The sequence below is a fragment of the Aulostomus chinensis genome, chromosome 10, assembly GCF_037954235.1.
Source record: "Aulostomus chinensis isolate RoL2024-O1b breed Wild chromosome 10, RoL_Achi_v1.0, whole genome shotgun sequence".
Lineage (NCBI taxonomy): Eukaryota > Metazoa > Chordata > Actinopteri > Syngnathiformes > Aulostomidae > Aulostomus > Aulostomus chinensis.
The window spans coordinates 27,902,309-27,916,528 of record NC_141329.1 but is presented as its reverse complement, the minus strand read 5'-3'; the positions used below and the strand labels follow the sequence as shown (position 1 = coordinate 27,916,528).

Below are 14,220 nucleotides of genomic sequence, written 5' to 3'. Positions count from 1 at the left end.
ACAACCTGCTGATGGTTGGAGCTTTAGGGGTTCTTTTTTCTCTCTTGCTGACACAGATGCTGATATTTCAACGACCTACAACTGTTTATGAAATCCACTCAGACTTTGACAGTAAATCAGAAGCAGTCGATGGTCACAGAGGTCCCACTGAGGCTTGTAGTTCCCCTCTCCAGCCAACAGATGGCCACCATGTATCACAATCTGAAGCGTTTGACCCCCGCCAACCTCACAGGACCTGCTCAAACCTGCGGCTCATTCAGCTCCTGCTTGGATCTGACGATCCAGGAAGTCCTGCTTCTCTCCATCAGAGGAGAGCTGTCAGCTCGGCTCGAGTCCCTCACTCCTTTCACCGTAAACTGGCATCTCACAGACACTAAAAACTCCCAGAAACCATCAGTTAATTTCTCAACTGGCTGACTTTGCTTTGTGTTCTTCTTCGTTTTTCATCACTGTGGGCTATGATTAGAGGGACTTGATTTAAAAGCTCCAAAGATGGTTGGTTTTTTGCCCTAACAACTGGCATGTAATCATTCAAAAATGTGAGCTCCAACCTTAAAGTGACAGTACACAACCCAAACCCAACCCTGGAGATGATTCGGTTCACCTACCCCTGATCCTGGCCAGCTCCGCCCCTCAGGAGCTGGGTCAGCGTGGGAACATCGGGGCTGGGGTCAGCGGAGGACGAGGGAGGCAGCAAGGGGAAGGCCTCCACGAAGAGAGTCGCCTACAGGAGAGAAACCTCATCAGTGGCATCAAGGAGCATCTGCACTCCTCCTGAGTCTTGAAATCTCAGGTCATCACACGCGCGGTAACCAGGGGCCTCTTCAGGCATGTGAAGCACTCGTTTGGAAGCTGTTTTCTCCTCTCATCCTTCACCGACGCTTCAGGGAAACAACTACATCTCCATCTGCATTTTTTGCTGTGTTTAATTCCCCCGGGAGCTTCCTCCTGCAGTGCTGACGTCTCCGCTTCTCTGCTTGGACCAAACCCCCCCCCTCCCCCACTGCATTCTGAGTAGCATTTTCTACAGTTTAAAGTCTAAAAATCTAGTAAACTCAGAGCAACGTCGGAGCTTGTTGCCACTGTTAAAGAGCTATTTTTAGACTCCTACTCATTGGTTTGCGCACCAGAACAGAACTCTGGTGAGATGAAGAGCCTCCAGAGCTGCGTGACGAGTGTGGAACGTCCTAGCCACTGTGACCATGGCGCCAGTTATTTGTCCAGCGTATTTGTTTTTAGCAAAATTTGACAGTGTTGCAAAAAAGGTGTTTGTATTTGCTGGTGTGGAGGAAAGGCCACCAGAAGATGGCAGTAGAGGCAATTTGTTGAACATCTGCAGGCACCCGACACTTCAAAACCCATCCTACCAACAAAACAACAAACTGAAGGAGCTGAGAGTCAGAATTCACGACGGCAGAGAGAGCCATTCCACAAGATGAAAAGGCAGAATCATGAGCTAAAAGTCCTGCTTTTGAAATGAAAGCAGATCCAATGAGGTGTTTCAAGAATAAGAACCAGAAAGTACTCAGGATGCAGAGCGGCCTCCACCTCTACAGAACGACCTCTGTCGTCACATCCTGTGTCATAGTCTTATATTCTCGGTCGGTCCCCATTAATTTGGCCATTTAAACTCCAGCGAAGGTAAAGGACTGTAAGCGTCTTTAGTTGCTGGTTTGCTGAGAAAAGAAGGAGGATTTGATTATCGTCACGTTGAAGGCCCTGAATATACACCACTACAAAGCCAACGCCATCCGATTGAAGTAAAGAAAATAACCGTCAAAAGACCTTCTATATTTGGAAAAAACATCCCCAGGACCTGAGACGGTTCAATTTTAGCTGAACAGGCATTCTGGGTGTCTTTGTTAAATCTAAGAGTCGCTCCCAGAGGTCGCACAGCGAAAATCCTTATTAACTCCAGGAACTCATGAGCAGCAGCCACATCCTGGTCCTCTGGGTGGCGACTACCCTGGTAAATACGGCCTGAACTTAACGTGGGTTATTAACTTAGTCCTTTGTTGTGTTTATTGGTTTGCTCAGGGAGCCTCAGGGGCCGGCCTGAGTCATCAGCACATCCATCTAAGCCTGCAGCCGGAGGTGAAGCAAGGACGGGGCAGCGGGTTGTCACCTGAGTTGCCTCAAAAAGCTTGAAGTGGATGGTTTGATTCCAACGCTCAGCATCTTCCCTCCGGAGATATCAAGTCGGAGCTGAGCTGCTAGTTAAGCCTGGAAACTGTTGTTTGTGAGACATAAATCTAGTTTTTAATCCGTCTAAGCTCTGGCGCAGACACAAGTGATATTAAAACCATCTCCAAGCCATATTTCTCTTTAACTAGATTCATGAGCAGTCTCGCTGCAGGTGTTGCTGGCATTTGGGGATTTTCAGATTTCTCAATATGGATGTAAACAATTTGGTCTGACTTGTATTGTAGGAAATTCTCTCAAACAAAGCTTGAGGAAGGAAAACTCTCGGAAAGTTTCCATCGAGTGGGGCCGTAAAACAGCCAGGTGATCTCGGGGGATTGACGGCTCTTAATCACCAAAGTGATGCATTTATACATTTTTGGATCATTAATTTTTCTTCATGAAGGCTGCAGTACATCATCTTTATAAAGCTGAACATCCCGCCCACTCTCACGAGCTCTCTCAGCGAGCTCAGCGCCGCCAGGTGAAGCTCTACACTGATGACGCACACTGTGGAGACGCTGCTCAGCATAGCTACTTCCTGTTAGCCCTACGCTAACATCGGCGCGGATGAATAATTCAGCTGAAGCTCTTCAAGATGTTCCAGATGTTTTAACAGCAAATGGATCGAATTCAGGCGGTGAAACGTTGCAGTGGCTCGTGCTGCTCTCAAAGATTCAGCCCCCGTGTTACAGCTGAGGCGGCAGCCATGGAGTCGACAGCAGTTTGTAGTGACGCTCACCACCAGAGGATGAAGACAGAAGTACTGCACTAAATCTTTTAAGTGATACTTCAATCAAAACGTGTATTTTACCTTTCAAGTACTCACTAATAGATGTTTTGAGCTCATAAAGATGTTTTTTTTCCCTTCTGCATTCCTTTTTGTGAATCTGGAGGTGGAAAAACCACCAGCCACACCTATTTAGCTCCAAGCTAATGGTGACTTATTGCTAATAACAGACAAAATGTCCTTAAACGTTTGTATAGAAGTTCTACAGCGCATCATCTGGTAGAATCCACACCTTCTTTACCAAACTGTACGCTCAATAACCTCCAAATACTCCGATCTGAGCTACGACGCGTGAACGAGCGAGTTCAAGGTCATTTTAGCTCAGAAGTGCGTTTAGCTTCAAGCTGAGTCTACGTAGCTGGCTCCTTCTCCAATCTGGAGCCACAAAGACAGCGGGGAAAAAAAACCTCTTTGTCACTCACCTGTCAGTGAGTACTTGAATGGTAAAATACACTTTTCTGGATGAAGTTTCACTTTAAACTTTTTCCAAACAACTCCTGCTCCAACAACGCAGCTCTCAGGAAGGTCGCACGGCGTCGTGTGCGATTCATTCATGGCGTAACACAAAATGACGACTAGACACCGACAACTCACAACCGTATATCACAGTCATTTGGAAATTTGGGGGTTTTTAGGTGATTTTTGCTCTGCTGGCGGGACCTGGTTCGCCCTCCTGTATTCGAAAATTGACGTCATATTGATTAAAATCATGTTTTTCGATTTCCTTCTCTCCTCATCTTCTGAGCCAACGTCCAGACTAACAGATATCAAAGTCCTTCGTTTTATTCACAATAAATCTGAAGGTCTTTCACTGAGGGGTCTGTTCAGCTTTCATCCATAGCCTGATGTTTGCGCCTAAAACCACGAGGAAAATGCATTTCCACGGCTGCAGCTTGTGATTGATGGATTGAGCCTCCTTCTCGTGTCAAAATCCTTTTTTTGTAGCGAAGCTCAAACATCAAACTGAACTCTGAGCAAACACATTGTTCTGTTTGGTGGCTTTGGCTGCAATCTGAAGAGATGTGAAATCACTAAAGCAGCTTTGAGAAACGGCCGTACCAGAGGCTGCTTCGCCGAGTCCCTCCTCTCCTCCTCGGCGCCGGCTGGCCACCACTGTCCCGCTGAGTCCCGCCCTTCATCTGACAAGTCCTGAGGAAAGGCTGCCCAGGTGTCGTCCGATTGGTGGAACGAGCTTTCCGTCCAGCTTGGTGTCCAGTTAGTCGACTCCCCAGCGACGCCGTGGTTTCCCAGTGCTGTTTCAAAGACACAGAGTTAGTTGGCGGCAGAGTCGAGGCCCCTGCAGAGGCCTTCTAGGCTGGAGGGACCACCAACCAACCCTGCAGGGCTGATATACAGCCTGGAGGCCAGTGCAGGAAGTCAAATGTCATTATTTTACACCATAAACCAGAACGCTGTTCTTGAAATGAGCTCAAGCTCACCAGGTTTATTCACTGAACTTTTTTCCCCCTGATATTTTAAAAACTACTTCCAGCAACCTCTAAACATCGGCCAACGAGTCCATTCATCAATTCAATCTGTTTTCAAGCAAAAATGGCAGAATTGTGTTGATTCCAGTTTCTCGTGTGTGAGGATTTGCTGGTTTTGTCTGTTTTGCATTGTAACTGGTATGGATTTGTTTTGGTCTTTCTGGTCAGAAGTTGCAGCCGAGTCTGGGAAACGAGGCTGGGAGTCGTTACGTCGTCAAACCACTGGTAGTTTCTCTTCAAAACAACAATATTAACTTTTGACAGACAGAGCAGAAGTGAGTGACCGATCAAACCCAAACTCCCTTTGGAAAGCTCTCATTTAAAAAGTTGTATGTTTGTGTTCTCCTGGTGCAACCTGACAAAACATGTCTGCCGCATTTGTTCAAACCAGCATCATGACTGCGGCACTATTTTGATCAGTTCATTGAGATTAAACCGACATAAACCGAAGCGGGAAGCTGCAGTCGTTCAGCTGTGAGACCCGGCGGGTGGCGTGGACCTCACACCGTCTCTGCCGCTGCTCACTGTGCATTTCTAGTGTTGACGATCCGCTCAAACCGTCTCAAACATCAAGCGGCTGATGGCGATCAACAGGTTGCTTCAATAACGGGGCTGCAAAGTTGATCAGCATCAAAATATCTCAATTTCCAAACAGCGGGAGGGCAGCTAATTAAACACGGCGGCGCTGCAGAGGCGTTCTGCTCCACAACATCCACTGCAGACTGTTTTGATGGAGAGCTGCACAAAAAACACACAATTCACATTTTAACAGGTTCTTTTCCTGACTGAGGAGAATGACGGTGGCACTGTTAACATTCCCTCTGATATCAACAAATCACTCAACATAATCAGTCCAAAATCAGTGAAATTCATTTCATTTTTTTTAAATCGCACAGCCCCCATGACCTTTGACCTCACGTTCGGCGTGAGTAGCTGCAGCTCTTCTCAAGATCATTAACACATTAAAGGCCTCACAAGTGTGAGCCCAGTCAGGGAGTACGAACGTCTGCTGCCTCCAGCGGTGCTGAGAGGCCACCTGCTGTGTCAGGCGTGCTGGACTCTCAGGACACTCCCCCTGACATCACGCAAACATCCTGGTGAACATTTGGTCCTCGGTTTGATGCCTGCTGCCTTCATGACTGTGTTATTCTTATGTTGCTGCCGGGAGCTTTAAAGTCCGAGCCCAGCGTTCCCCGTCCTCCCTCCGCTTCGCTCCACGTCACTGAATGATTAATACCACGCAGACGAATCCAGGTCAGACCAGACGAGAGCCTCATTTCCTCGGCAGGGCCAAGCGGTGCTAACCAGGCCACGGAGCAACTAGACATCCGGCGTCGCTCGCTCACTCCAGAGCTCCAGCTACGACTGATCATCATTTCAATTTGAGCCGGACTCTATTGTGAAAAATGCAACAACTCTTTTTTCCACAAGGCCTAAAAAGACAATAGAAACTGCTGAGAAGGTCAAACCAGTTAAAGGGCACACAAGCACGGACAAAGCACGACTGTGGCCAAACAAAGCCTCTGTCCAGACGTCTCCTTCATGGAGAAATTCGACAAACATGATACTTTTTCTCTGGTAAATGGCAGCAGCATTCCTCAGGATCACGGCGCCTTTTAGCTGCCTGGCTTTTTATTCTCCTACAGAAAACAGTTCAGTCACTGAATCAATCCACTCGCAGTTCCAGTGTACTACACAACCACAGCGGTCCAAATGAATACTGCAAACTCACTGAGTGCTACACTTGATTGTTAAATAATAAAAATAAAAACCTGCTTCTGGGACTTTCCTGTTACGACAAAAATCTAAATCTCAAGCAGTTTTGACCACATTCTTTACGGCTGTTCAGATCGACTTGTCCCTGAAATATTGTTGTACATCCTCCAAATGATATGAACGTTTGAGTCCTGCAGTACTGCGCTGCTGGACTGCTGCTATGTTTCAACATTATTTGCAGTTTTCCAGACGAACAGCAACATTTTCTGTTTTGCGGTACTGCATTCCACATTCAAGAGGTTCCAGGGCCGATGAAAATCAATCAAGGCATCCGCAGTTGCGCTTCATTAGCAGTTTTCATCCAAACTTATAATGAAGGCACATCCGGCATTCGTGGTCAAAATAAACAGCGGAAAGCACTGAAAACTCACAGAATGTTTTTGGCGGATAAACCGAGGGGATGTAAACAATGACTTATATTCTTCTTTGACCTCGTATTGGACACAACTGATAACCTAGGAACATCACGAGGGACCATACAGGCTGATGAGTGCAGCCTGGTGGAGCAGTGGTCCTCCCCGTGGCCCCCATCAAGAGGGTTGTGGGTGGAGCCCCTGCTGCAGCACGGGGTCTTTCTGTGTGAGTCTCCATGTTCTCCCTGTTCCTGCTGGGTTCTCTCTGGTACTCCAGCTTCCTCCACAGTCCAAAGACATCAAGAGGGACCAGGTTAATCCAGACTCTAAATTGACCGTAGGCGTGGCTGGGAGAGCCAATGGTTGTCTGTCTCTATGTGTTGGCCCTGCCATGGACTGGTGACCTGTCCAGGGGGAAGGCTGCTGGGATAGGCTCCACCCCCACCACCCTCAACAGGAGAAGCAGTAGAAGATGGAACGGATGCGAGCTGATTAACAGCGGCTGGCTCTCAGAGACGTCAACCCAGCTGCTTGTGTGTCTCCATCACTCTCGACTTCCTAACCCTCACTCACATCATCACCCACGGTCCATCGAGCTCTGGGGCTCCACTCACATTCGACATTTATGCTTTTTAAGCATTAATGTGTGTATTCTGAATTTGCCTCACCCTCACCTGGAGGGTTTTAGACATGTATGTTCAAGTGGCATTCAGGGTTTTGTTTCCATTGGTTTCCCAACCAGAAAATCTTCATCCATCCGTTTCGGTTTATTGGTTTACAGATTTACATTTGATCGAAGATGTCTGAGAGAACAAAGAGGTTTTTGGTGTCCCCCCTTACGTTACTATCGGTATTACGTTACCGAATTACAAGGGTTGTAGCCGTTTTTAGCTCGAATCAAAGTGTTGGTGGACTACGGAGTATATAGTAAGACAGAAGACATGGACTGTCCAGGACAACCTGCCTCAGGGTTCGTAAACCCATATTTCTGCTGGTGTTTGTAGTCAGTAGCTACGGGGTGCAATTAGCATCAAGCTAAGTAAATGTGGTTGACTCCTTCTGCATTCTGGAGCCAAAAAACAACAAAACAACAACCTACTTTTGAGGTGAAGTAGTGCTGTAAATGAATGGAAACCAATGAATGTCTGAACCAGCAGGAAATGAGCACTGAAATGTTTGGTGCCCAGCGGCAGCACTGCCACGTGAAACGGAACAAAGCGGAACTCAGCTTGAGCGCCGCTGCTTCACACGTCAGTCCAAAATCTCCCACAGGTGCTCAAATGAGACCTGGTGACTGCGAGGGGCGTAAGATGTCATCAGCCTCACCGAGCCGACCATTTCTGCACGGAAATATTTGTTATGTTTCTACACTGGATAATTTTTTCCTTTCATTTGTCACATGCCATGTGGGATTTCTAGACTACGCGCTACAACTGCTAGCTACTGACCCCTCACATTAGCTTGTGTACATTCCTTGTCACTGATGAGATCCACAGCGCCTCCACACCGACTTCAGCATCTCGTTTTTGTGTTTGCGCATTGAAATAAGCTGGTTAAGCTGGTGGGATCTTACCTTCGAACAGAGCTGACAGTGGTTCGACCCCGAGGGCTCATTTAGCAACACCAGCGTGCGCAGTAAACACGGCAGGTGCCAGTGCACATAGCATGGAGCCCTCAAAACAAATCCTACACAGGACATGAGTGTCTATGGTGTGTGAGAAACCAGATGTGTCGGTGTTCCATGTAAACACCACATCCCCGAGCCGGGATGAGCCTCCTAACCTGGATACCAAACCCTCCGGACACTCAGTCGGTGGGAGTCCTGGGCAACAAGGAGAATAACTGTGTCTGAATGCCTTTGAAGCGCTGAAATATTTGAGGCTCCTCGCTACTTCTGGAGGCCTTCAGTATCAAATTGACCTCCGGATCCTCAGTCACATGACTACAGTGACCAGAGAGGAAAACTTCCCACAGCTCCTGAAGGGTGAAAGAATGCCAGAAGGAAGAGAAAGCCACACTCACCAACACTCCCTCTGCTCCCACAAGGCACCGAGGCAGACATGGTGAAGCCCTCGCTCCAGGCCGGCTCGCCCTCTGCTTGTATGAACACTCCGAACTCATCCTCCCCCTCCCCCTCTTTCCTCCCCTCCTGACCCTGCGTCTCCAGCTCTCCCCCGTGCCTCCTTGCCCCTTCTCGGCCTCCTTCGTCTCTGATCCTCCCCTCCTCTGCCTCCACACAGGGCAGGCTGGTTTCCATGGTTCCCAGGGAGGGCAGGGAGGGGGCAGGATTAGCCAGGGAGAGTGCAAGGGAGGTGGAGGGATTAGCGCATGCAACATTAGTGACGTTAGCGCCGGCCACTCTATTCACACTCTTCTCGTCACAGGTGTCCCCACAGTCTTTGATGCTGCATCCGGACTCCTGTGGCCTGCAGGTGGCTGTTAGTCCACAACGGTCCTCCTCCACAGCAGCAGCACCACCATCACCACCTTTGCCATCAACACCGTCCAGATCACCGCCGGTTTCCTCAAGCTCCTCTCTCGTCTCTGCATTGTTTAGATCATGTTCACTCTTGTCCACGTTATCTGATGTGGCCCCTCCCCCTCTCTCAGGAGCTCTGTGTCTCAGACCTGGAGGGGAGGCGCCGCGCTCATCCTCCTGGTTGCTCTGGTCACAGTTTGCTTCATCCTCTCCCGCGTGCCCTGCACCTCCGTTCCCCTCCAGGTGAATGCAAGACTCGTGTTTATCTCCACAAGTGCTTCCCTCTACTGGAGAGGAGGACCTAGTGACTCGCTGCTCTAAGACACTGGACGCCACTGAGGATTCAGAGGGACTGACACTCCCTTCCTCCTCTTCACAATACACACTCTCCAGTTCAGCGTCTGACTCTTGATCATGATCAGAAAATCCATTTACCACTGATTCTGTACATGGACTCTCCGGGAGGCTGCGAGGGAAGCTTCCTGTGTCTATAATCCTGGAGTTTTCTTTCTCAGAGCTCTGAGTGGTTCGCCTCCCCGGCTCCTCATTGTTCGCAGCTTCTCTTTCTTCTTTTGATTCCAGGTTGGGGTTTGGTACAGGCAAAATAGATTTAAAATACTCCCCCTCATTCCTTTGCCACTCCTTTTTCATGCTCTTCATGTCACTGGTCGGGACGCCTCCTCCTCTGTCCTCATGCTCCTCCTGGCCTTCCCTTCTCTGCGCTCTCCTTCCACACTGGGTCTTAGGAGAATCACTGTGGCAGCATCTTGGACTTCTGCTTTCTCGTTCCTGTCTGGCTCTCCTGTCGTCCTGCTGCAGGCTGGGAGGTTGTTTACTGTCCAGGCCTCCTTTGTCTCCCTCTTCCTGTCTTTCTTCAGCAGGATCCTCCCCGCGTCCCCGCTGCCTCTCTCTGCTCACGCCTGCTTTCTCTCGGCCTGCTGCATTACCGGACTTCCTCCATCTCCGGCCTGATCGCACTCTAACCCGGTTTGCTCCGGTCTGCGCTTGCAGATCCGGCCCAGAGCCTCCTCCTGTCTTCCCTCTCAGCCATCCTCCGGCCACGCTGGAGGCTGCGCTGGTGGTCAGACCAGAACCGGGTTTAGCTGTTGAATACAAACAGCTTCCTTTCTCAGTCCTGAGAAAGAGACATTGGGTCTGCGTCTTCCCGTTACCCTCTGAGGTCTTCAGAGTGGCAACCGTTACCAACGCTCCAATCCCAGCCTGTCTGGCATCCACGCCCAAGGGAAGCCCGTACCCCATACGGCCCCACTCTCCAATCAGGCACACATCTGCAGGTCTAGGACAGGAAGTCCCCCGACTCGCAGGCGGGGTCATGGGTGCTTGCACTGCACCCAGTGGACCACCAGCCTTCCGGCGGTTCTTGGAGCACAGGGCCCAGGCTCGGAGGCCTCGGATCAGAGGCAAATCCCCCAGTTCTAGTCGGCTGGGGAAGGGCAGGGATGCTCTGGAACACTTGTGGAGCATCTCCCGGGTGGAGCCCGGCACATCCAGGCAGGGGTAGTTGTTGTTGTTATTCTGCTGCAGCATGTTGCTTACTGTTGGCCTCATCTAGAATTTATTGGCTTGACCTCGCGTGTCCTTTGAGAAGATGCCGTCAGTTCGGTGGTGGTGAATTCTCATTTATGTGCGGAAACACCGCAATTATCAAGGGTCTGTTGACAAATCAGTGTGTAGCAGCAACAAAGGTAGAAGGATCATAGCTGGAGAAAATACTCAGAGCGTTCTGGAGGAGTTCTTACCAGCGTCTCGAGGGAGAACTGGCTCCTGGTAACCTGGTGTAACAGCTCAGTCCACCAGAAGCAAAAACAACCCATCAGTTATCATCACGACAGCTTCTCATCTTTCCTAAAGTCGCTGATCCTCCCGACCGGCCCGGTCCGACCGCCAGCGCTGACGTAGGCGATGACAATGAGAAGCTGGTTTTCTTCCAGACTCGTGTTCGGTGATCCAGGGCCTCGCCGCCCTCCTGGTTGGCTGCACGCTGGCTACTGACGACTGACTCAGCCAACACCAAACAACCTGCAGGAGAGAAAAATGAAGAAAATGAGGACATGAGAGAGAATGTGAGCTTTTCATGGTGAAAGCTCAGAGATGCAACCATCCATGGTTGTTCAGTTCCGATCCAATTCAGAGACATTTTTCAGGTTCAGGTCTGAGTTTGATACATGTGCTGATTCTGATCCCAGAGTATTATCACTATTATTATCACTATCGTTGGCGTAGAGTTACATCATCAGGCCGTAAGCCACACATCACGGCATGAAAATACACACAAATGTATTAAAGAGATATTCCAAAGCCACGTATTTCTCTCAGCCTCCTCTGTGCTGTCACGGCTTCATAGGTGCACATCTTCGGAAGTCGGAGGCCAGCAGCTGCGCACAGACAGAGGTGGACCGTAACAAATACCAGTACTTTGTAACTGTAACTAATTACATTTTCCCTCTATCTTTTCATTTTTCTGACAGCTTTTTGCATTTACATCCTACATTTTACACCAACATCTGTACTTTTCCCTCTTACATTTTTTAAAAATTGTTTGGTTTTTGATGCATGAATGACAAAAATGACATGAAGGGACATCATAACAGAGCCAGAGATTTACGTGTGGCCGCAAAGACCTCGTTCACACGAGCGGCGCTCATGGATGTAGACGTCGGTTGGTCGCCACACATCAAGAACCACGAAGCCACCTGCAGTGTCTTCTCAGGAAGAGAGACGTTCTCAACCACATCATCTTCAGAGGCTTTGAATATCAACAACGAAAAAGTGAAAAAAGACTGATTTTGGGGTTCTTTTTGTACCAGAGCCTCTCTCTGTCTTTCTTTTGCACCTGCGCTTCTTCTTGTGCAGGGTCCATTTGAAGGCAACATCTGGACTGCAGACTCATCTCCTGCTACTTTCCAGAGTTCTCACAGTCAGGGCTCAAGTGATGGAACAAAGATTTCTAATCAGCTGCTGGGTTGATTCCTCCTCCGATCAGAAAGACAGAGGAGAGTCTGACATTCCTGGTCCCACATCCCCTCGGACCATCTCTGATTCTAGAGAAGCGACGGCAGCACGCCAACAACTCAACGGTCACCGGGTTAACGACTGAATTGGAGATGCAATCTGAATGTAAACCAGAAATGAGGAGTTAATTGTTTTTGTTTGCTGCTGAAGTGCAGAAACTACAGAGGAGAGGACAGCTAATCTGCCTGTGTGGGTGCGCGGCTGTCAAAGGTCGCGGATGATGTCTTCCTACACACCGAGGCCTCACCGAGTCCAGCATTTTGATGTCACGTCACATCAGGAGACTCGCTGTTTTAATGTTTGGAGCAAAGAAGAAACGCAGTTGACCATCAGGAGGGAGGCTGAGCGATCCTCCGCACTCAAGGCAAATAAAATCAAATAAAGGAGCCCTGAGCCTCCTCACAGCAGCGGGCTGGTGGAACCGAGCCACGTCGAACCGCCGCGCACCAGCAGAACCAGCGCACCTGCCGACAGTTCCTCAAAGACACGGAGAGGCGGCGATGATCTCACCTGCTTGTTGGCGTCTCAGACCGGGACAGAAGCTTCCCCTGTTGTCCCTCTACTCCGCTTGTGGTTCCAGCCTCCTTCAGAGGGACCACCGCATCCCTCCAGTCGGCCTTCGCTGATGCTGCGGGGCTGCAAATCAGTGGACGCTGCGTGTGGTCACCGCACCGTCAAACGGAGCCGAACAGCACAAAGGACGCTCCCTCAGTCCTGCCCCCGCCGCTCGCTCGGCCACTGCGCATCACCGCATCCACGTCGTGCGCCGCCGCATCTTACCGCAGTCGCCTCCGGTGGGTTCAGCGAGCAGGATGACGGAGAGCGAACTTGACTTGCAGCCCACTCACTAGTATGAGGAGTGATCCGTGCCCCGGAGAGCGGCGGAAAGCGGAAATACGGGGTATGGTTAATGCCACGTCACGCCAGGAACGGGTAGGTGGGGGGGCGCGATCATTTAATTCTATAAAACAAAGACCACTCCTGCTGAGAGAAATAAGTCCCTGAGCGTGGAAGATGGCGTGGACTCTGTGAGATCCGTCTCCCGCCTGCTTCCTCCTCCGGTTTCAGTTCAGCCACATGGAACTGGACCTCCTCTGCAGCGGAACCTGCTGACTGGAAAACTCCAGATCCTGAAATGACCCGTCAGTGGCAGAGATGACAAGATGAACAACCTCACCCCAGAGACACGGAGGACAGATCCGGTCCAGGTGGCTCTTAGTATGTCAGGAAGAAACATTTCCCCACAGTGAGTTGTCCTCCACAGTTGAATCTCATTGACGCTTCTTTAACAAACTGAGTGAACTGATATTTCAGGACTCAGGCGCAGGGCCTGGGGCCGGCTGGCTGCTCCCACCACTTTCACTACCCTGCTACAGTGTGACAGGGTTTACTCCTCATACACCTTAATCTTTCCTCACACACACACACACACACACACACACACACACACACACACACACACACACACACCCTCACCCTCATTGCCTACGTTGCACAGCATCATCAGTGTATACACACACACACACACACTCGCCCTCATTGCCTACGTTGCACAGCATCATCAGTGTATACACACACACACACACACACACACTCGCCCTCATTGCCCACGTTGCACAGCATCATCAGTGTACACACACACACACACACACACACACACACACACACACACACACACACACAGGGAAGATGTCATGCACATAGTTTATCTCATCCATGTGCTTCTCCATCTGAGACACGAATCAATCCGTCACTTCCAAAGTGAAGAAATAATCAATCTCAGTTTCTTTTTTTGGTGACTGATTCAGGCTCGCAGGTCTCTGTGCTTTTGCTTCAGCAGTGGGGTTTGTTTGTTTTTCTTGGTGACGAGGAGAAACTGAATGGCCTTAAGAGTTTTGTGAGCTTGTGTGTGTGTGTGTGTGTGCTTTATTGTTTGTTTAATTGGTTCTTTTGTTTTAAACGTTCACACTGTTCCACCAAAGTGTGTCATGGATCAATCCTAGCAAAGGTACATGTGTGTTGCACTCATACCCCCCCCCCCCCCCCCGCCAGCTGACGGTAGCCAGCTAGATCCAGTCCTGTTTCCTATCTTGATGATGTTCAGTGGTGTGTCAGTGCTAG

At 49.7% G+C, this 14,220-nt stretch overlaps 1 protein-coding gene across 1 annotated transcript in view; it reads right to left on the bottom strand.

Annotated features, from left to right (window-relative positions):
• The window catches only part of LOC147255119 (uncharacterized), a 20,214-nt gene extending 7,266 nt beyond the window's left edge, over positions 1 to 12,948 (bottom strand). The window contains exons 1-4 of the mRNA XM_086216818.1: positions 12,610 to 12,948; positions 8,610 to 11,106; positions 4,031 to 4,224; positions 609 to 724 (exon numbers count right to left, since the gene is read on the bottom strand). Of these exons, the coding sequence (XP_086072944.1) occupies positions 609 to 724; positions 4,031 to 4,224; positions 8,610 to 10,635 (2,336 nt within the window). The 5' untranslated portion in view covers positions 10,636 to 11,106; positions 12,610 to 12,948. The remainder of the gene's footprint in view (positions 1 to 608; positions 725 to 4,030; positions 4,225 to 8,609; positions 11,107 to 12,609) is intronic.
• Positions 12,949 to 14,220: the final 1,272 nt, after the last annotated feature.